The sequence below is a fragment of the Hippoglossus stenolepis genome, chromosome 20 (assembly GCF_022539355.2).
Source record: "Hippoglossus stenolepis isolate QCI-W04-F060 chromosome 20, HSTE1.2, whole genome shotgun sequence".
In the NCBI taxonomy this organism is placed as follows: Eukaryota; Metazoa; Chordata; class Actinopteri; order Pleuronectiformes; family Pleuronectidae; genus Hippoglossus; species Hippoglossus stenolepis.
Genome location: NC_061502.1, coordinates 17,667,778 through 17,689,901, shown reverse-complemented (window position 1 = coordinate 17,689,901; position 22,124 = coordinate 17,667,778). Strand labels below are relative to the sequence as shown.

General features: G+C 44.1%; 3 protein-coding genes across 3 annotated transcripts; 1 reads left to right on the top strand and 2 right to left on the bottom strand.

Annotated features, from left to right (window-relative positions):
* Nucleotides 1-316: 316 nt before the first annotated feature.
* Nucleotides 317-6,494, bottom strand: hadhb (hydroxyacyl-CoA dehydrogenase trifunctional multienzyme complex subunit beta). The gene is made up of 16 exons (XM_035144288.2): nucleotides 6,345-6,494; nucleotides 4,992-5,064; nucleotides 4,682-4,723; nucleotides 4,397-4,493; nucleotides 4,244-4,288; nucleotides 3,883-3,982; nucleotides 3,563-3,650; nucleotides 3,246-3,433; nucleotides 2,968-3,148; nucleotides 2,282-2,403; nucleotides 1,950-2,029; nucleotides 1,795-1,842; nucleotides 1,594-1,681; nucleotides 1,301-1,375; nucleotides 845-1,009; nucleotides 317-730 (listed from the first exon to the last, which is right to left on the bottom strand). The coding sequence occupies exons 2-16, from the start codon at nucleotides 5,056-5,058 to the stop codon at nucleotides 695-697; spliced, it is 1,422 nt and encodes a 473-aa protein (XP_035000179.2). The 5' UTR covers nucleotides 5,059-5,064; nucleotides 6,345-6,494; the 3' UTR covers nucleotides 317-694.
* Nucleotides 6,495-6,528: 34 nt separating this feature from the next.
* On the top strand, nucleotides 6,529-8,110 carry fhit (fragile histidine triad diadenosine triphosphatase). Its single transcript, XM_035144289.2, has one exon. It carries the CDS (start codon nucleotides 7,196-7,198, stop codon nucleotides 7,655-7,657), a length of 462 nt encoding a protein of 153 aa, XP_035000180.1. The 5' UTR covers nucleotides 6,529-7,195; the 3' UTR covers nucleotides 7,658-8,110.
* Nucleotides 8,111-9,846: 1,736 nt separating this feature from the next.
* On the bottom strand, nucleotides 9,847-21,852 carry gareml (GRB2 associated, regulator of MAPK1-like). The gene is made up of 7 exons (XM_035143411.2): nucleotides 21,494-21,852; nucleotides 17,970-18,110; nucleotides 14,556-14,686; nucleotides 14,279-14,444; nucleotides 13,143-13,993; nucleotides 11,765-11,934; nucleotides 9,847-11,372 (listed from the first exon to the last, which is right to left on the bottom strand). The coding sequence occupies exons 1-7, from the start codon at nucleotides 21,603-21,605 to the stop codon at nucleotides 10,772-10,774; spliced, it is 2,172 nt and encodes a 723-aa protein (XP_034999302.1). The 5' UTR covers nucleotides 21,606-21,852; the 3' UTR covers nucleotides 9,847-10,771.
* Nucleotides 21,853-22,124: the final 272 nt, after the last annotated feature.

The following is a 22,124-nucleotide window of genomic DNA, read 5'->3' as shown; positions in this document are numbered from 1 at the left end:
TTTCCTATCATAAGAACTAATAAACACAAACCAGAAAGTGATGACACTACTATTAAAAAAGACTTATTCAGCTTATTTTCAGGTTTTTGTGTTATTACTTATAAAAGTTTAAAGGCTCTAACGTTCAGAAAACACATCACTTTCCTCATCATTGCTACAGCTCCTCTTTTCAGCCTCTGTCAGAAACACTTGTCTCTTTAAGGGGCCACTTGAATAGAACACAACTGTCGTTAACTGTTCTCTTCCTGCTTAGATAAGTCAGAATGTGCTGTGGGACATTTCAGCAGCAGGAAAGAAAAGCAAACAGACAAACGAGTGTTGTTGTTATCATCATCACAAGATTTAATCTCCACAGTTTGTATGACAAAAAAAATATAACAGCCTATATAAACATTAGCACTGTGGCTCCTCTGAAACTTTGCTATGTTACATTCGGTTCCGTGACGACGCTGACGCGAAGTCCAAAAAACCCCAAGGCAAGATCCCTCATCTGCGTCCTGCTATAACTTAACGTCCTCTAAGCAAAGTTTGAATTTACACAAGCTTCGTTACACACACGCACGTACTGCATCCGACTCCTCTCCGATCAAGGCAATGTGGTGCTAGTATGTACACTGTATCGTCTGAATGTTAGTGTGTGTGTAGCCGTCACGAGGGACATGAAGATCGGTTGACAGGTGTCGCTTTAAGTGCTTTACTGGGGGTAGGCCTCAATCACCATGGCATGACCCTGGAAACACAAGAACACAAGTAAGTCAGGAAAACAACAATATAACACAAATTTAAATCCACAAACACTTTTCAGGACGTAGAAACAAACAAAAACTCATATTTCTTTTTGTACCTGTCCTCCAGCAGCACAAGCTGCCACCAGTCCGTACTGTCCTCCCTCCTTCTGCAGCCGGTGGGCCACTGTGGTGACCAGCCTGCAGCCGGTGGCGCCGAACGGGTGACCCAGAGACAGAGAGCCTCCCCACAGGTTGAACTTCTCCATGGGGGGAGTCCCCACCTGCAGGAAACAGACATCTGGTCAGGGCTGATATTTACACCGGGGAAAGTTTAAAAAAGGAAGATAAAAACTCAACTTTTGAAAATATTATTGTGTTTATAAGACTGAGCAAAAACTTTGAATTTCTCATTGATGCTTTCAGATTTTTTAAATATTAGGTAATATCTGACAAAACTACTAAAACTAAGTCTCAGTTAATCTCAGATAATTCTAAACTTGAATGAGTATATTTATGTTGTTGTTGTATTGATCTATTCTGATTTTTAAATAGCCAACAGCAGCCGTCTTTACCTTCGACTTCTTTCCCATGTACGTCTGGGCGAACCAGTCTGAGTCCATAGCCTTCAGATTTGCCATTATCTGACCCTGGAACACACACGGAAATACACATGCTGAGAACTACTACAGATAATAGACTGAAAATGCATCTGATAGAGACGGACACAGAAATTGACAGATTCTAGGTAAATTATTAAAACAAATGTACATCTAAAACTTAGAATATCTTGGAGCTTGAATGTGTGATCGATACACACGTCCACAGACCTCTACACGAGCTCACAGTTGTTTTGTACTTTACTTACTGCAAAAGCCTCGTGGAACTCAAAGACATCGATGTCACTCATGGACAAGCCGGCGCGTTCCAGGACTTTAGGCGTACCGTACGTGGGCCTGAAAGAGTCGAAACCAACAACAGAATGAAATGGGTTTGACATGAAAAACACCATCAGCTGAATTTGCTACCTGAGAATTAGTAAAAGTAAATGAATAATACTAAGTCTCACCCCAAAAGCAGCTGATCTTTAGGGTCCTGAGACACGTAGACAAAGTCTCTGCAAAGATGAAAACACATCATGATTAGCACGTCATCTGAAATCACATCAAACGAGGCTGTTACATCAAACGAGGCTGTTACACCAAACAGAGGGGGTGCAGGTACCTGAGGTAGGCTTTAGGCTTGTAACCCATAGCCAAAGCTTTCTCTTCAGACATGATGAGCACAGCAGAGGCCCCGTCAGTCTGAGGACACAAACAAAACCGCCCGTTCAATTCTAGGCATCACAAAAAGAGAGTTTAAGATCCAGTCACTGTTAAAGCAAGAAGCCAAAAGTTGCTGTCTGAACTGAAAAGACTCAGCATCCTCTGACAAGTGTTAACAGTATTTCGCAGCTTCGAGTTTGAGCTGCTTTGTGTGTGTGTGTGTGTGTGTGTGTGTGTGTGTGTGTGTGTGTGTGTGTGTGTGTGTGTGTGTGTGTGTGTGTGTGTGTTTACCAGGAAAGAAGAGTTGGCAGCGGTGACTGTGCCGTGAGGTTTAATGAAAGCAGGCTTCAGCTTGGCCAGCTGCTGCATGGAGGATGGACGGATGCCGTTGTCCTTGGAAACAATGTCACGACCTGGAGAAGACACAAATATATAAAGTTCTCAGGTAAACTAAGAATGTAAGACTAGTTTTTAACTGTTAGCATTCAAAACATCAAACAGTGTCATGTTTGATCTTTTTCATTTCAGTCAAAATCCAAGAGTTGTGTCTGAGGTGCATCATGGGACAGGAAGTGGAGAAACTGACTGAATTAATTCATAGACAAAATACTAGGGCTGAAACTAATGAATATTTTCATTATTTAATAATCCAATAATTATTTCCTGGATTAATTAATAAATCATGTGGTCTTTGAAATACAGAAAATCTTAAATCTAAAACTGAAACTGTCAAGTGTTTTTGCTTGGAAAAATAAACTTTGAAAAAACACTTATTAATTGATTATCAACATTGCACCTAAAATCTAAATCTATGCACAGAATGCACCAAACAAGGACCAACAAATTCAAGCAACAAAAAAAAACACTATCACAAATTACATTGAAGTCCACCACCATTCATAAAGGACTGAAATCGAATATAACATATCTGTAAGCCTCTCTAAAGTGTGATGTCATCAGGGGGAGGTGGTGTTTACCTGGCACTTTGAAGGAGATGACGTCCTGCAGCAGACCTTCATCCTGGGCCTTTTTAGCCAAACTGTGTGACCGCAGTGCAAACTCATCCTGCTCCAATCTGGAGACGCCAAACGCAGCCGCCAGACGATCGGCACTGTGGCCCATCGTTTCGGCCGTGGAGAACTCGGCTACAGCAGGAAGCTACGTGCACGTATAATGAAAGTTAACGGGTGGAAAGATGTCAAAGATTTAAGAGAAAGACTTTGAAAATGATTTTAACAAAAGTGGAGATATATACCTCTGGTGAGAGGTGAGCCAGTCGGATGCTGCCGATCAGACTGAGCCTCTGGCCGAGGGTTTTTGCTCTGCTGAGGGACAGCATGGTCTTCCTCATCTTACGGCTGTGACGAATGGGAACATCAGACATGAACTCCACCCCGCCTGCTACAATAGAGTCACACTGGCCTGCAGCAATCATACCAACACCTGCAGAGAAGGAGAAACAGTCATTTCACTGCTTCTAATTTCTCCTCACAGCAGCAGCATAACAACAACATCACCTTTCCCAAAATGCACGAGAGAAGCCCGTTATTGAGATTTCATTCCCGGACGAACCTGAGGTCATTGCCACGTTGGAGGAGATGCACGCCATGGTGACAGTGTGAGCCGGGATCTTGTCGGAGAAGCCTGCACCGAGCGCCGCCTGAAGTCACAATAAAATATGAAGGAGGTGAACAACGGAACTAAAGCTCTCTTTACACAAACATGGAAAACTTTGTGTTTGGACAGTTTTGGATTCTAATGGAAAAGTTTAACAGCTGGAGGACAAAATGTTAGAGAATATGTGTGTGTGTGTGTGTGTGTGTGTGTGTGTGTGTGTGTGTGTGTGTGTGTGTGTGTGTGTGTGTGTGTGTGTGTGTATATACAGTATATACCTCTCTTGCTACATTGCTGGTTTTGACCTCCTGGATCACAGTTCCATAGATGATGTAGTCGACAGCGTCTTTGGATAGACCTGTCCTGCTCAGGAGACCCCTAGAGAAAACAAACGGAGAAACTTAATCACAGCAGCACAAAACAAAATAACATCTTGAGTATCAATGATTTACACGACACGGGAAATAAACAAAACACACCCCTCCCCTCACAGCTCGGTCAAATTGTTGCTCCAATGTTCCCCTCTCTCTCCCCTTGTCTAAGATAGTTTCATCTAGATACGTATAATCTATTTATAGTAATGCTGGTGGTGGATTTGCTTGTGATATGTCACAGATGTGGACATGAGGACACACTTACTGCAGAGCTGCTCTGGCCAAGTCATGGGGCATGAGGTCAGCATATCTGTAATACACAAGCAGAAAGGTTTTAACCATTTATTCAGTATGCAACTTATGATGGCCACAGCCTCCAGCCAGTCAACTTAACCATGAGAAGAAAGCAGAGACGTACGTGGTACCAGACAACAGGAAAGGGGTTCGAACTCCCTCCACTAGGACAACGTTCTTCACACCAGGGCGAGCAAGTGTCTTCTTGCTTTTTGTCTGAACTGAAAGAAGGAGAAGGAATTATAGACACTGATAGACTTTCCACCTCGGAAAATAGTTTTGCACAGGTTCTGACCGGATCAACAGAAATAAACTTAGATGTTAAGCTCACATTTTAAACTGTATGATAACCAGAAGACTTTAATCTGGACTTTTATGTGAATGTAAATGACTCAGAGTGATGACTTACCTTGAGCCTGAAGCTGGGTCGTCGTACTGAGGGAGCGAGCACCTGTGACATGCAGGAAAAAATGTGTTATTATCTTCACTGTAAATGAATCGGTAATAGTAAACTATAATCTTCACAGCAAATGACTATGTTAAATTGAATCACCAATTAATGTGACAATTGAAAACAAAGGTGGCAAAAATCCTATATTTATAAACACTAATTTACGGTTTGTATTCATAAACGGCACAAATTGCTGTTGGTTTTTCTTGTAATAATATTTTTTCCTATCGCTCTGACATGTTGAAGAATCTGGATGCAGACAACTCACCGAACCTCACGGCCCAGGCGGGTCTGAGAGAGCAGCTGCGCATCGTGTTCAGCATCTTGGCGGCCATTGTGTTCTACGCAGAGAGAAACTGTAGTTAGCACCGCAGCGTTATCACAGAGAAAGTCCATCGCGCTGCGTAACCTTTACATGTTAATATTCTTTGTTTAAAGTCAGATTTAAATTAGACCAGCTTATGTTATTAATGCAGTATGTATGACACATTTATAGCAAAAAGTAGGTGATGGTACATACATGTCTTTCTGTATAATGCAATAGTTACACATCAGTAAAAAGTAGATCCTGTGCTACGCTATCATCTGTGATGGAAAACCAGTCCCCAGCAGGACACCATCACAGCACTGGGGCTGAGGAGAGGTATTACAGCTCATTCCTTCCTGCTCCAGTTAGACTTTACAACCAGCACAAGCAAATTCTGTGACTGCACCACGAAACCTCAAGGGTAACTTTATTTAACTGTGAAATACACTGCAAATCCCCCCCCCTTAGGGTGTCTAATAATACGATTATTATCTTGAAATAGTATCGTTACAATAAACTGTCCCAGGGCTTCTGAATTGGGCTGATCTAGATTTCGGCAGGTGCACGTAACATAAACTAATAAACTGCCCTCACATCATCAATCAGTTTTCTTAGCTTTCCTGGCTTGAATTCACAATGACATTTGTATTATATTTATATATTTCTGCAACTGTGCTAAATCTATGTGGGTTAGGCGACTTATTAATGATCATCTGTTATAATCAAGGGATCAAGTGGGACAACCAGATCCTCTCGGGGTCAAATCTGCCTCAGTGGGTGAAAGGTGAGCTGAGGTAGGAGGACATAACGTACAGTCACAACCGAGAGCTTCCTGTCTGCCTGATTAAAAAGAGCTAACTCCAACACGTGAGGTGTAAAGTCACGATATAATAATAATAATAAACGTAAACCCTGATATTTACTGTCTTTTCCTCTGTGACGTAACGAGACGTCTCGTTGACGGTCACCGGCCCAGCCCCCCCACCCGGCTGTGACCCTTCACCCACTTTCCTCCATGGAGGAGCAGAAAGACACAATGACCGCGTCTCTAACTGGGTCAAACAACATGTCTTCACGTCTTCTAAGTAGTGACTTCATTGGTAAAACCATCAAACCCAGTTAAGACCCAGTGCTGAACAATGTGAAAGCAGGAGAATGAAGGTAGAAGCTACATGTAAGCTAATTAAGCTAGCTGCTAGTTAGCTGCAGCTGTGACCCCGTTTCGTTACGTTCGGGTTAAATGAACGTGTTTTACTTCGTATTTATAATTTTCTGCTTTTGTTAAAAAATAGCGACTCTTGAGTTGTAACGTACCCGAGCTCGTGTTTAGCCTTTTGCCGACGCTGCCTCCTGTCAGACGAAGAGCCACACTGCAGCACTACCGGACTACAACTCCCACAAACCCCGCTGGCAAGGACCCACAGGCGTTTAGCTGCCCGAGATAATGCCCGAAGAGCCAACGGACCAAGATATGTGCCGATATTATAATACACCTCAATTTATGTATTTACTTTTATTTGTTTTGATATGATTTTAATTATTTTGTATTGTTAAATATCGCTTTGTTACAGTGTTTGAGATAATAATAATATGTTTTATTTACCTACATGTGTATGTACTCGTCAAAACAAAGTTACAAAGTGCTTCACAAATAAAAGAAAACACACAAGTAAGAATACATACAAACAAATATAGTCATACATGAATAAATAGTATCACTACATTTTAAGCAAGACAAAAATAATACAAATTAGAATTAGGTAAAATCTGGGAATAAAGTACGATAACGATAAATATATATAATTTTAATTAATTTAAGAAGAAGGAAAATTGGGGGGGGATTTCATAATCCTACTCTTGTGTATGAAAAACTAGACATATAATTAAATCACAACAGGGTTCATCATTTTTGTTTTGTCAAATTAAACCAATATAATATTATCGTTAGAAATAGAAGCTGGGAATTATATGATTTTTTGTGGTTTACATTTATGAATCAGCCCAGAATTTATTTAGCACTTCACATGACGACGAAGTCCCGCCCACATCGTGTCTCTGATTGGCTGAGGTTGACACATGAAGGGTGGTGATTGGTTAACACTCAGGAAGTATCTGCACCCCCTCTAATCACACCTGTGTTTACGTGAAGCGTGCGTGTTGTCAACATGTCCACTCTTCGCTTCGGGCAGCACCTGATCAAGGCCTCGGCGGTCTTCCTGCAGACGGAACTCAGTTTCGCTCTGGTCAACCGGAAGCCCGTGGTGCCGGGGCACGTGCTCGTGTGCCCGCTCCGACCCGTGGAGCGGTTCCGGGACCTCCACCCGGAGGAGCTGGCGGATCTATTCAAAACCACCCAGCTGGTCGCGGACCTGGTGGAGAAGCACTTCAGCGCCACCTCGCTCACCATCGCCATCCAGGACGGTCCCGAGGCCGGACAGACCGTGAAGCACGTCCACGTGCACGTGCTGCCCCGGAGGGAGGGCGACTTCCAGAGGAACGACAGCGTCTACGAGGAGCTGCAGAGACACGACCGGGAGAGTGAGGACGCGCCCTCCGGGTGGAGGTCGGAGGAGGAGATGGGAGCGGAGGCTGCGGACCTGAGGAGGAGGCTCCTGCAGAGGACATGACCTGACTCTGACCACAGGACCAGGGATGGAACTCCTCATGTTAACGTGGAACAATGTTCACTCACACCTTCATTCGTTTGTGTTGCTGCATGCATGTGTTAAGAGATAAACAAACATGCTTTATTATCAGGCTTTTGAAGTTTTATTCAAAGTTCATGATTCATAAGTTCCCTTTTTCAGCAAATATCTGTTATTGTCAGGAGTAAAAATCCAAATGAAGTTTAATTTCCTGGCAAATATCCTTTGTCGTCAGGGATGTGATTTAAAAAATCTAAATAAACAAAAAAGGTTGTAATTTTTCCCCCAGCAAATATTTCTTATTGTCAGCCACGTGACACAAAACCAATCAACAATTTCCATGTGTTTCTGTACAGTTGTTATTGCTGACTTGATGATTTCTCGTGTTTTCTAGTTAAACCGTGTAAAATAAAATCTCTGAAATTAAACTGAGAATGCACAAGAGTGTTGTTCTCTTTATTTTTACTCATGATATTGATATAATATAATACTCGTGCTTAAAAATTGAAGTTGATTGTGATAAATAAGTCAGCTGTAATCAATTTCATTCAAATGTGAAACTTTGTGAACTTAAAACTACCAGATATATTATGTAATGGAAGTTCTGGCTAATAATGACAGAAGTTTCAACAAGTTTTAATAATTCAAAGCATCTGTCGAGCTGAAATGCAATTTTATTCATCCTAATTTGTCAAGTATCAATATTTGCTGCTTTTCTGTTTCAAAATTCAAGATTTCTGGAGCTGATTGAACAAACCCAACAATTTGAAGACGGCCTTGTCAGAGCGGAGGCTGTGACGGACATTCATCACACATTTCTGACAACTTTTAAATGAAAAAAGAATTCAGATGTTATCAGTAAACAAGTTTGTTTTGTAGGTTCACGAAATGTCCGTCAGTGTCCTTGAGTGAGGACTCTTGTATTCAAGCTATTTATACCAACACTCTCCACGGACAGTGTTAAACCTGCAGACATTAACATAACCTATACTGGGGTCCCTCTGTCTGACGCTCTACTGTTTTCTCCATCAAGCCCAAACACACGTCAGCTACGAGCTCAAGGATGATGTGGCAGTTATAAGACTCAATGACACAACAGCTGAGTGTGTGTCTGTGTGTGTGTGTGTGTGTGTGAGACGATACATACATGTCAGAGAGAGAGAGGTTATGTATGTGACAGTCTTGACTGCCTGTCTCAGTCCCTCGCTGACAGATGTGACACCATTAATCAGTGTGTGTGTGTGTGTGTGCGTTTGTGTGTCTGTGTTTGTGTATATCAAACTTCTCAAACTTTTTCTGGCACGCTGCACCTTCAGAAGCCGTGAAAAGGTCACGACCCCCAGACACCCAACAATCTTTTATGAATCATAAACAATGATAAGAGGAAGCAACGGCTGTGGCTTCTGTCTGGTTTGAGGCCTCCTGGTACGAGTGTGTGTTTGTGAGTGTGAATGCTGCTTATGTATGAATCACTAAGACTTCAGCTCCAAATTGAGAGTTTACAATAACCCTCCACTACCAAATCACCACATTGCCCAATCCTGGGGATACCAGAGGTCCAGCTGGGACTGCTGCCTGGAGTGTGAGAGAGAGAGTAGTTCTTACATGACGCTGACAGGCAGGAACCTCAGGGCCGATAAACCAAGAAGATGGGACTAGTGCTCCAGCTTGTGGACCCTCTGGGTAGGTTCAGCGTGTGGCACAATAATAATCTGTAATCTTCTGTGAGCGCTAGGTGAGCGTGGAACCCTGTGAAACTCTACTGACAAACTCATGACTAAGAATTACAATTATAATAGACGTTGTAACTGCTTCAGTTGTCGGCTCTTTATGAAGTAGGCAACAAGAAGGTTACCAGGAAAAAGTTGCGGGTTTCTCGTTTTATTTCTTACTAAACAGAGGCTGAAGCAAATCCTACACTCTTATGAAACCACATTTATATTCACTAGATCCAGACTCCGACTCCCCACAACCACCAGGGCAACAAAAAGAGAGAAGACAACTTGATTTTCAGAGGTCATTAAGTTTCTATTTATTTTATATTCTTATTTATTTCTTCATTGCTCTTCTTACAGTGGCCTTGCAGTTGCATGATCTTGGAGGGAACATCAATGTTGCGTGGTATTGACCGAGGAGGAGGTAAAGTGTGTGTGTGTGTGTGTGTGGGGGTGGGTGGGAGGGCGGGAGGGCGGGGTCAGTTTTGTGAAAGTTGGCCTCAGTGAGCAGCCTTTGGGGATTTCAGGAACGTGGAATTTAAAGAGGATCATTTCAGACATTATGACAGAACAGCAGCATGTATGGTGGCGATAAGAGAATCACAAGAACTAATAAAAACATTTACAACATAAAATAGCTTTTTCACAGTTATCTGGCGTTAACTCAGACGATCTCTTAATAACGGCTGAGGCTACAGTCCCTGGTTGTAAAGCATCCTTATCATCAGTACCACTATGGAGGTATAGTTCACACGTATACCTCTAATTAATCTGGACATACTGCATATGTAGAATTCATAGAGCAGGCCTCCATCTGGAAGAACACACCTGTCCCCTGATCTGGAAGAAACTGGACCACTTTGTTTGTCAAGTAAAGACATTTTTCTCATTTCATATAAATTTAAATTGTATTGGGCAGGAGTTTGAGGTCAGACAACGGCTAATAACTGTGTCGTCTGTCGATCTTTTCTCAAATTTCACTGCATGAAGGCCAGATAAATATAAGTTGTGCTATAAGCTTAATTTAAAATCTTTCTTATGACTCAGAGTACGAACATGAATTTTGTGGTGGACTATTTGCTCCACATATGAACTGGAATCGGGGCATTTTTCATCACGCAGCTCTCTGTTGTAGCCATTTGTTAGTAAACTATAGTCCCAGTCTGTGATTCAGACCGGAAATATGCAGTCCAGTCTGTCAGGGACTCTCAGCATGAGAGCCAGTCAAGTGTCTCAGTTTGACCACAGGGTGGCGTGGTTTTCTTCAGTCTCAGCTTCAGTCATTGGGCTCAGCAGCCAGCTGGTCACAGTGGAAGGCACATTCAGGACGGCTCAGCAGCCAACAGGCACATTATCAGGTCGGTGTGTGTGTGTGTGTGTGTTAAATCTTGGGCCTCCAGCCCTGTATGAACTGTTTGATCTTGGTGACATGGAGTCGGCTCAGGTGGAAGTCATGTGACAGGATGTCCTCAGTCAGCTGCACCAGGAGGCTGCCGTCTATTCGCTCCCTCTGGAAAATGGCCACCGCTGCCTCCGATAGGCCGATGAACCGCAGACACGCCGACACCTCCTCCAACGACAGGGCAGACAGGTCCGCAGGAGGCCGCCAGGTGGGGTCAGGGGACAGGGACAGCCCCTCAATGACCACTATGGATGTCCCACCACCCTCTGCACCTCTGGAGGCATCTGTTGTGGGATTGGGAGCAGGCTCAGGCGAGGGGCAAGGGGACTGACGGTTGAAGGGGTTCAACGCCCCAAAGGGAGCGAATCGACTCTGTGGAGGTGGCGGCCTGAGGCGGGGTCCGGAGGAGGTGAAGGAATCCACCCACGGCTCCGCCCAGGTGGCCTGTGCTGGCTGAGGATTGGCTGTGTTGTCTGCAGAGATGGTAGCGACTGGCTCAGGACTGGCGGGGTTGGGGGCGGGACAGTCGGCCCAGGAGCACGGGTAACAGTATAAGGAGGCGTCTGGAGAGGGAGAGCAGCTGGAGCAGAGCAGGAGAAAGTTATATTAGATGTGATAGTTTCAGCATTAAGTCTGTAAGACTCATATTTTATGAATTTATCAATGTTATGATAATACAGTTATCCCTATTATGTCCAATTGCAAAGAGGAAGATGCTATTTGTCCGTCTTCCAGTTCAACCAGCATCATCTGCTTAAAAAAAGATGGTGGCATCCTTTAATTAGGAAACTCTGGTTAGTTAAGTTCAAAGTGAGCGAGGACGACGCCAACCTCCTCCTGTTTGTGTGGCAATGCACATCCCAACAGTGTCAAGGCCAGAATAACCTGCAGATCCTCTCAGTAATTATTCCAATAATTTCAAATCAATGTGATTTATTGAGGGACTGATTCTACAAGACCTTCACATTGTACCTGCCGTGGAGTCCAGAGGAGTAGAAAGAAAGGTTGGGTCTCGGGGAGGTGGAGTTTTTGGGGAATCGCGGTGGGACGGGCGGGCTGGGCACCGGGCTGGAGATGGAGCCCCCTTTAGAGCAGCGCGGGGGGACCGGAGGGGCGATCAAGTAGCGGCACTCCTCTCTCACCTACGTGCAAACACACACGCATGGAAAAATGAGAGATACAACCGCAAAAAGTGTAGCTCCTAAAAGTTGAGGGTGTGAAAGCTGGCTTGTCTCAATGCTCCACTCTGTAAATGTCAAACTTATTGACCTTTGCACCTCAAACAAACACTCTCACACACAGTAGCTAGGTCTACACACACACACACACGCACACACACACTGAGTGTCTCTCTTGGCAGGCTAAATATCAGGGCACGAGGAACGCTGTGTGTGACAGGGTATAATCCAGCTGCACAGCAGACATCAACACCAACACTCCCCCTCTGCTCTGCTGCCATCACTTCACAAGAGAAAAGTTAATTAAACAAAACAAGTGTGATAATTCCCACTTACACACACGGACGACAAAACACACTGACACATGAGCACGAACACGAACACCGGGGAACAGCAGTGGCAGGAAGAACCTTGTTTTAAACACATCACATGCAGATGAACATTAAGAGTCTGCAGTTAAACATGAGGAAGATGAGGTCAATAAATAAGAAATGTAGTTATACATCACGTACGATATCTTCCACTAATTATTCCACAACCTTCCAATTCATGTTACATAAAACAATTATTATATCTTTGTTAGAATTATCAGGTGCTCAAATTAGAATCCAAGTTCCAATTTAGCTTGAAATATGACGACAAGTGATTTTTGGGTGTAACAGGACTGATTCTCAGCAGTTATAAGAAACAAAGCTTCTGGATCAGCACTTTTACAACAACAGCAGAAGTATTGCGATTGATTTAGTTGTTTAGTAGTTGTTAATGAGACCTTGTTTGGTCTCCATCTTTTATCATAAAACCAATAAGAATTTGGTCATTTTTAAGACCAGTATTATACTGTTACACGAGAGTAAAACGACTCCGTAATAAAAGTATTGTTTCCCTGAATACAGCAAACATCTATGTAGCTGCATCCTCAGTGATGATGTTTGTATTCATGTGCTGTGAGTGAATGGGCTGTGAGTGAATGGCCGTCCTTCCAGGAAGACGTATTGCATATTAGTGTGTGTGTCTGTGTGTGTCTGTGGTAAATGAGGTTTAAAAGCTGTAATGTATGAATAATTCAAGCCAGGCATCCTGACTTTTAACAGCCGGATGCTGCTGTGGACCGATGAGAGCAGACACAGACAGAAGGACAAAATGAAAGACGGGAGCTGATGACTGAAACTCACAGCATCAGATTTTGGAGGTACAGGCGGCGGCGTAGACACTCTGGTCACCACGGTACCAAGAGAGCCGTCCAATGACGAAGACGAATGGAAGGAGATGAGGGTTGGCTCCTTCCCCAAGCCCTCTGCGCTCTGATTGGTCCAGAGTTCCTCGTAAGGGATTTCCTCACTGGTCCTCATTTCAGCTTCAGTCCACTCAGGAGTCATATACTCCCTCTCCTCACCTGGTCCCTCCCCCATTCTCTCTCCAAAAGAGTCCCTGCAGCGCTGTGATAGGCTGTCCGAAACCCCGCCCCCATATCCGCACATTGAGAGGCGCTGCAGTGCCGGCGCCATCGAGTCCTGACCCGACCCACACATGCGTGAGCGGCGCGGGCTCACGCACTCCTCCGTCATACACTCCAGCTCTGGCCGAGTTTCTCTCACCGCACGAGAGTAGGCGTCTGGGTCGAACGCGTGGCGCAGTAGAAGACTCTCCAGCGCCGCTGTGTGAACAGAGGCCTCGGCCACGTTAAACCTGGGCATGCAGCGCAGCAGCAGGAAATGGGAGGGGGAGACTTCCTGTCGGCGAAGCACCATGCAGAGCACCACCGTCTTGCTGACGATGTTGAGCAGCTTGTAGCGGTGGCCCTCTCGCACCGCATGCCGGTCGTAGGGGTTCCGTGGCGGCCGTGAAGGTACGGACACGTTGACGGGGAGGCGAACCCTCTCGATTATGCTGCGTACCGTGTGCTCCCCTCCCAGCATGCCCTGCTCCAGAGGGGAGCGTGTGCAAAAGCGTCCACGGCAGCCGAAGGGCAGGCTGACGCTCTGATTGGTGCGATGATTCATACAGACCAGGCAGGGAGTTTTACCTGCAGAGACAGAGAGGTAGAACGACAAAGGGTCAAAAGAGACAAAGGATATAGAAGTACACACAGGGATTTATCTTTAGAGCTGTATAATACGCCAATGTTTGCCTCCAAGAGAATCCTACAAGTTTCTGATGTTGGTGGAGATGAAGAAGTTGCAAATAGTGAAGACAATATCAAGCGCAATAAAGAAAGGCTCAGCGATCTCCATGTTTTCCCAGCCAGCCATCAGGGGGCGATCAAGACGTCATATCGTCCATCTTTATCTACTGTCTTGGCCTTACTTACTCCTAGGGGTCTTTCCCAGGCGTCTCAGGAGCGCGCTCAGTCCCGTCTTCTCCTTTGAGGGTGTGGCACAGAGGAGCTCTGCTTTCCCCATGAGTGACAGCTCGTCTCCAGCCTGCAGAGTGAAGCTGTAGGGCTCACTGTCCTCGCTGAACTCCCCCGAGACCACCTGCAGCACAAGTGGATGTGATAACGCGTCGCCACCAGGTTGTGTGCAGACTCAAACACTATGAAATAACCTGGAGTAAAACATTATGTGAAGATGCAACTTAATTCGGACCTTGACACTGAAGGTGATCGTCTCCATGACAAAGACCCGGTCGGGGAAGACGCCAGCAACTTCCTCCACACTGGAAAAATACTGGACCGGGTCCCTGACGTCCCGGTCTTCATCCAACAACTTGAACTTGCCTAAAGAGACAGAGGAAACAAGATGAGGGTTAAGGAGGAAAAGGGGAAGGAAAGGACGGAAGGAAGCAAAGGACAGAACGGAAGAAGGGGGTGCAGGGGAGAGAGGATGATGAAGAAAAGGGGGGAGATGAGGGAAGGAAGATGAGAAGATGAAAAGGGGAAAAAAGTAGTGCAAAGAAGAAGAGGAGGAAATGAAGGAGAAAGAAAAAGTTAAAAGTTTTTGGGTTCTCTCTGTCTGACTTTCTGTAGTCTTACTTCAAACACACACACACACACACACACACACAACACCCCCCCGCCCCGAATAGACACTGTTTGGACGAGAAGAATACAAAGACACCTCCGCGACCTATGACCTGGCACCAGCTTCCGGCAAATCAACAGCCGACGGGGGTTGTCATGGCAACCAATAAAGGACCCCCATTCTCACGCAGAGCAGAGGCACATCACCATGGAGACACTCACACATACACTTACACACACAACTCTCTCTCTCTCTCTTTCCCCCTTTCTTCCCCTTGCTCACCCCCACCCCCACCCCCGCCCTCCATCTGTAAATCTTTCACTCTCATTCACGCCACTGCTGCGGTCCAGTAACTGTGTGCTTGTGCTCTTTAAACTGTAAATGTTTTGTGTCTAAAGTTGTGAAGAGCCACTTGAGGAATGCACAGCGGGCTCCCAGACATCTGTATTAAAAGAACATTTTAACGGCCCTCACATTATTTGAGCATTGAACTGTGATAAACCCTCGAAGGATACGCTTTTCTTTTTTTTTTCTCCTGTTTCTCACACAGTCGACGACACATGAGAAAGTTTTTTTGTCTGGGAGGCAGAGCAGAATACCAAACCTCCGCCATCCTCCTCGCCAGCACCTCCCTCCTGCTCTCTCTCTCTCTCTCTCTCTCTCCCACTTTCTCCTCCACCCCCTGCCTTCCAATTCAAACAGAGCCCCCAGGATAAGGAGCTTTCACCAAACAATACCAGCAAGTGCTTCTTCTCAACACAACTCGCTTCCCTTTATTAAAAGTGACAAAACCACATCTCCTGCTTGGAAACGGATGAGACTCCAACTATTACCGACCTGTCACTGTATTACCCTGTGAGAACTAAGTGTTTGCACCACCCGCTGCCCTGAAACCTCTCCATGAGAAGGGATCATTCAGCTTTTCAGTCCTCCTCACTTTGCTCTCGCCGCTCACTGACGGACAGAGGAGGACACAGACAGACGGACAGATTGAGCGTAAGAAGGAAGAAGAGGAGGAGGAGGAGGAGGAGGAGGGAGCTTCCTGTTATCCATCCCTAGGGGGACACCTATATTGCTCTCCTCCTAAGCTTATTTAGACTTCCTGTATGAAGTCATCACAGACATTAGCTCATCACTGGCGATGCCTCTGATTCAACAACAACCCGAGTGTTATAGTTAGAGAGACATAAAGGTCATTCTAAAAGTATGCATACATTTAAATTGGCTCTGCTGACTGGCCTCTTGCTGTCTGCTGAAATGCATTATTAAAATGTTGCATAACTAACCGGCAGCACTAATGACTGTTGTACAATATACATTATACTTTTCCACCGTTGGACCCATCTAAAAAAGTCTGTGCCATGAACATTGTTCACCGACTAGACAGAAATATCTCAGCTTAATGGAAAATGGAAAACCAGTTGAGTGAAAGAAGGGAGCAGCATCGTATCTACGATGAAGATATTGAATCCAATTGAATTATGGAGCTGCTGTTTTGCTTCTCGAGTTTGAATCTGACAAACTGAACCTGTCCTAAAGTTAAAATCCTTACCCATAGTTATAGGTAGCACATTAAACATGTCAGACACTGTCTTTTCTCATGAAAGTTGTAAATATTGGGCTGCAAATATAATTCGATAGACTAATTGATCCTAGTAATACAATGTGTGTGAGCCAGCTCTCGTCTTCTGTCTTTCATTGACTATGCAAACTACTCTACAGAGAGGAAACTGGTGAGTTTAAATACATTTAATGTCAATAAGAATAAATGCTGTCCATAAATAGTTTCGAAATTAGGCTTTGATGTGAATAAAATCTTAGGTTTTTAGGTTTTCTGTTCTTGTGGTGCGATGGCTTTGATAAAATCCCGACTCCCCTGGATAAGAATTACTGTACCAGGACCTTTTAATTTGACAAATCTCTCATACATTCATATTTCTTCTTTAATGTTTGTTACAACTAGTTTCTAGTTCTTTTATCTCTTTAAGCAATTTACTTTCCTTTGCTAATAATGGTTATACTGAGAGTCACATGCTTCTGATGCTAAAATGTCGAAATTGACAATGATCTCAACACGCCTCCGCCCTCTCCCCCCCAATGTTCTTTCATTCTTCCGAAAAGGAGCCTGAGAGGCGGCGGCAGCGTGAGGTAACATCAGCGCTCCATCAGCGGAGGAAGCAACGAGAGAGGAGGCATTAAGATCCAGTTACACAGACAGCAAATGATGTGACTGGACGGAGAGTCGGAACAATGGGATTGTGGGGATGAGCTCCGGTGAGGTCATGTGCAGACTAGACTCATTCAGCAGGATGTGAATGGACGGGAGAGCGAGGGAAGGTCACATCTACAGTAGCTGGTTGAGTGTGTGAATATAGACTGTACCCTGGTTTACATGAGGGTAATAATTGTACGTTGATTAATTAATTGATGAATCGCACAATAGGTTCAGCTCTACTCCTGAATCTGTGAAATACAATGTAAATGTACAATTTCTAATTCTAATTTATTTTAGTTAGTTATTTTTTGTGGAAATGGGATCAAACTTTAATCGTAACTTTATCTTATCTCTACAGAACAGCTTAGAGGGTAGAACATGTCTGAGTCTGGTTGGGACCTCGTTCCCTGTCAACTCTCCTCCTATTATACAGAAGAGGTGACTTTTTGGATTCATCTTTAACTCAACAACCAAATAAACACAAGTTTTACTGAACAACTGCTAAATTTCATTAAATTTGAAAGAGCTACCACCGCACCACATTATTTCAGTGTATAAATCTAATGCTACTCCGTCTATGTGTTTGTTTGTCTTACCCCAAAAAGACTTTGGATGAATTCCACACCAAATATAGAACAAGTAGAGAATGACCCTGTGATAAAACTGTTTTTATTTTTACCCCCAGAGGAAACAGACAATTTAGGGACTGGTATTTTTGGTATGTTTAGGGACTATTGACTAATAAGGAACTTTCGTCCATGTGTGTGTCTGTGTTTGTGTGTGTGTGTGTGTGTGTGTGTGTGTGTGCGTGTGTGTTCGCTCACCCTGGTATTGCAGAGGGATGTCTATCTTGGGTCCAATGACGTAGTGTCCCTCCTCTAAGCTGTGGGCCGTCACTGTGGTCCACTGACGACAGGAGTGTAACAGCACCACATCCTCCTCCGACAGACCCTCCACACATTCACCTGGAACACACACACACACACACACACACAGGGATAACAAAAAACAGTCTTCTGGCCTCAGGTTTTAATTTCTAAGGTCACAGCAAGTGGCTCCGCGATGGAAAACACAAAAAACACCTCCACACACATACAAGTTCAGGATTCAGTGTCGATAATTACCACCATCAGTGACGGTTCACCACCCTAACCTACTCATCAGGACCCTGCAACTGACAACCTACCATTTCGCCGCCCCCATACACACATAGACATACACACACTACCTCACAGAGAGACACACACATGCGTACAGAGATACACACACACACTCATCGCTACAGCTTTCACGAGAGCCATCATGTAGCACAAGAGCATTGATTTCTGCTGATAGCAAAGTGGTACAATTCAATCACACAACACACACACACACACACACACACACACACACACACACACACACACACACACACACACACTCTCTTGCACACACTCACAGACACACACACACACACACAGATTACATGGATCCTTTTTGTTCTTGTTACTGAGGGAGAGCTGTTACTCTCAAACGCTGTAGTCTAACAGACATGTCGGTGGATGTCTGAACAGAAACACAGGACTGTTCATATTATCATCATCAGAGGATGTTATTATTACTATTGTCACTTCAGACTAAACTCCAAAAGGTTTTCTGCTGTATGTTAAAAGTCCAGTTCACTCAAATCACAGAGACATATCTCCCCCCTATCCGTGGTGGTGGAAAGCCAAAGAGCAAATGTCGTTTTTCCACAAAAACACATGGATGTCAATGCAAACATCCAATCTACTCTCTCTGATGAAGGTCTGTTTGATCAACATTTTAGATGATAGCTCAGAGGGTTGGTTATCGACACGACTTAACTGATAATCAATAAATCGTTTAAATATCTGCTTTGAGTTTCTACAGTGTGAGAATATGCTGCTTTTCTTAGTTGTATTTATACAACCCTAAGTGGAACTATTTTGTTATGTGGGTTAAACCGTCACTTTATATTTTATTTATGTATTTATCATGGACGGTGCACTTTAATAACAACACTGTAAATATGTCAGAGTTAGCCAAGAGGATCAGTTTCATCTGTGGTACCTGGCCAGATGTTAAGTTATTGATAAGAAGTACATCATACATCTTAGCGTGGCCTGATTTATAATCACGAGTAGCACCTGACCCGTACATCAGTTAGCCAACAGCATTGGCTTTCTTTTCTATTTGCATGTGTTTTCTCAAGTTGAGCTCTCTCAGCCACCGTAGTATTGGCTGCGGCCTCCAAAGATCCACATCCCTCAGCCTCCAATCCTGAAGTTTTTAGGCAAAACCCCATAACAGTGAATTACACCTCCCCCACTCCCCAACACACACACACACACACACACACACACACACACACAGACTGGTGCTGACATGCACTCACAATAACTAACCACCATCTCCATGTGGTTTGGCTGACTGTGCAAACATCAGTCATCTGTGGGGTGACCACGGTGCAGTTAATAAACACCTATCACTCTCTCTCTCTCTCTCTCTCTCTCTCCCTCCTCTCTCTCTCTCTCTCTCGCTCTCTCTCTCGCTCTCTCTCTCTCTCACTCCCTCGCTCTATAGGTACAATGCACACGCGCACCAGCAGTGGTAAGGTGCGTAATTTGGGGGGGAACCGCGCCATGGCTCGGGTGCGCGCGTCTGTCCACCCAAGTGAAGTTGGAGGTTTTTCCTTCCTCGTTGGTATTCAGCACATTCACCGACAGATTACACATTTACATATGAAAAGAAGTGAGCAGCACTTCAGCAGCACAACAGACACTCTGTGTCTTTCCGGGCCTCGCTGGACTGGAACAACTTTGGCCATGACACCCATCACCCGTTGTTCCCAGAGTGAAGACATCAAATCTTCCTCAGGACAAATTCATGTTGACGTGAAAACATGACGCGAGTGAAACGAGAAGTGAACACAGAGAGTGAATAATGACTCTTATCAAACTCAGTGGATGAGTGTCCGATGATGGATGCTGCAGCTGCGTCAAGGCGCACAGATTGAACCGAAACATTAAAGGAAATAAGGCCGGATTGGTTTCAAAATAAAAGCATCAAAGGTGCCCAGGGAGCTGAGAGTCAGTAAAACTTGCAGACTTCTTCCTAATATAAGTGCAATGCTTGCAAGTAACAATAGTATTAATTTGTTCTTTTTGTAAATTTTATTAAAAAACTGAAATGAGTAAAAACCTTGTTTAACTAATATATAAACTGTGAAGCTATTCTAATTCACCTGTCAGTCAAACGTGGAAAGTGATGCTACAATAGCAAAGCACATTAGAGATTGAGACAGATTCACATCTTTGATTTCAGAGCTTTCTGCTCAATGTAATATGTGGAAAGTCTTCACCCACGCACATCTTAATCTGATCGACTAATCAAATATAATACAGGCTCATAAATAACTGAGAGACTCTCTTATCTCATAAAATCATCATCACTAGCCTCACATGTTAGTAAGCGTGATAATATGAGTAATATAATGGGATCGCATAAGTATTTATTGTTGTACTGGCCTCAGTAGATGTAATTTATTAGTCTTGAAGTTGCCTATCTGGTTAGTGAAAGGCCGTTAAACACTATTTCAGAAAGTTAAGTAACAATTAACCAGCTTCACTTTAAAATAACTTTTTTTTTAATGAACACATTGTAAATAAATATAATCTCCCCCATCAAACTATTAGAGTCTCAACTAACAAACATATCTATTATCTATTGTTTTGCAGATATGTACAGGATTTACGCATCGGTGGTTTTGTCTATGAATTGTGAGAAAACAGTTAAAGTGTATGTTACAATTTCCAATACTCAAAAGCACCATCTTGTTTTGCTCAATTAACAGAAAATATTTTTGATTTAAATCCATAATGTATAGAGAGAAAAGCAGCGACTCTGGACTTCAGTCGATACTTTGTTAAACTTGTATCACATGTATTGTTATATTTTGTTATTTAAAATGTTAATTTAATAGTCTTTTCTCATTAAGTAAAGAAAAAAGACACAATTAGGGATTTGTTTTGAAATCTTTGACCGGAAGCAGAAACGTTCCCCGTCGATCTTGACACAATTAAACCGCAGCTCGGATTCTCTAATAAATTACGACACTTGTTCTTACGTTAAATAAGTAAAAAAAAAAAAACTTTACTCGATTTAACTTTACATATTTTACTCTTTCTCTCTCGTTGTTCATCCCCTTCGCTCCTCTCACCTCCGGAGCTCTGAGCGGCTCGTCAGCTAACACTTGTCCGGAGAACCGACCGCGGCTCTGGAAGTTTGTCTAGCGGGGGTTCGGGCGGTGGCAGCCCCGGGGGACGGGGGGGGGGACGTGGTGTCTTACCGTGAGACAGGCGGACCAGGGTGGGCAGACGGTATTTACTGACCACCGCGTCCAGCGGCAGCGCCAACGGGCTCCAGGTGATCTCCGACAGGCTCCCCGACAACTTCTCCATCCTCCCGGGGCATCACGGTACCGGAGATAACGGCGGTGACGAAGACGGTGAAGAAGAAGAATAAGAAGATGAAGAAGAAGAAGAAGAAGACGGTGATGGAGGTGAAGATGATGAAGAAGAAGAGGAGGATGAGCGAGGGCGTGTAACGTCAAAGAGTTTCGCCATGTTTGAATGTAGGAGAGGGAGCGCAGGCACGGTCCGTGCGCACGAGCCGTGGGAGCGAGCGTGAGCCCTCTCTCTCTCTCTCTCTCTCTCTCCCTCCCTCCTCCCTATCTATCTCTCCCTCTCTCTCTCTCTCTCTCTCTCTCTCTCTCTCTCTCTCTCTCCCTATCTATCTCTCTCTCTCTCTCTCTACCTCCCTGTCTATCTCTCCCTCTCTCTCTCCCTTTCTCTATCTCTCTCACACACACACACACACACAACAAAAGTTTGTGTTGTAGTTTTTATCGTCATAAAATAGTTTAAAGAACAAACACAGACGTAAACAAACCTCTTCTCCACGTGTTTCCATCGTAATCT

What these genes read in the sequence shown, in the direction of transcription:
- gareml (XM_035143411.2), bottom strand. Translation starts at nt 21,605, where the DNA reads ATGGAGAAGTTGTCGGGGAGCCTGTCGGAGATCACCTGGAGCCCGTTG. An exon ending in CCTGGGAAAGACCCCTAGGA is followed by an intron (nt 13,994 to 14,278) that starts GTAAGTAAGGCC and finishes CTGTCTCTGCAG; the next exon opens with GTAAAACTCCCTGCCTGGTC. An exon ending in TACCTCCAAAATCTGATGCT is followed by an intron (nt 11,935 to 13,142) that starts GTGAGTTTCAGT and finishes GTTTGCACGTAG; the next exon opens with GTGAGAGAGGAGTGCCGCTA.
- fhit (XM_035144289.2), top strand. Translation starts at nt 7,196, where the DNA reads ATGTCCACTCTTCGCTTCGGGCAGCACCTGATCAAGGCCTCGGCGGTC.
- hadhb (XM_035144288.2), bottom strand. Translation starts at nt 5,058, where the DNA reads ATGGCCGCCAAGATGCTGAACACGATGCGCAGCTGCTCTCTCAGACCC. An exon ending in TTCCTGTTGTCTGGTACCAC is followed by an intron (nt 4,289 to 4,396) that starts GTACGTCTCTGC and finishes TGTGTATTACAG; the next exon opens with ATATGCTGACCTCATGCCCC. An exon ending in ACATGGGAAAGAAGTCGAAG is followed by an intron (nt 1,010 to 1,300) that starts GTAAAGACGGCT and finishes TGTTTCCTGCAG; the next exon opens with GTGGGGACTCCCCCCATGGA.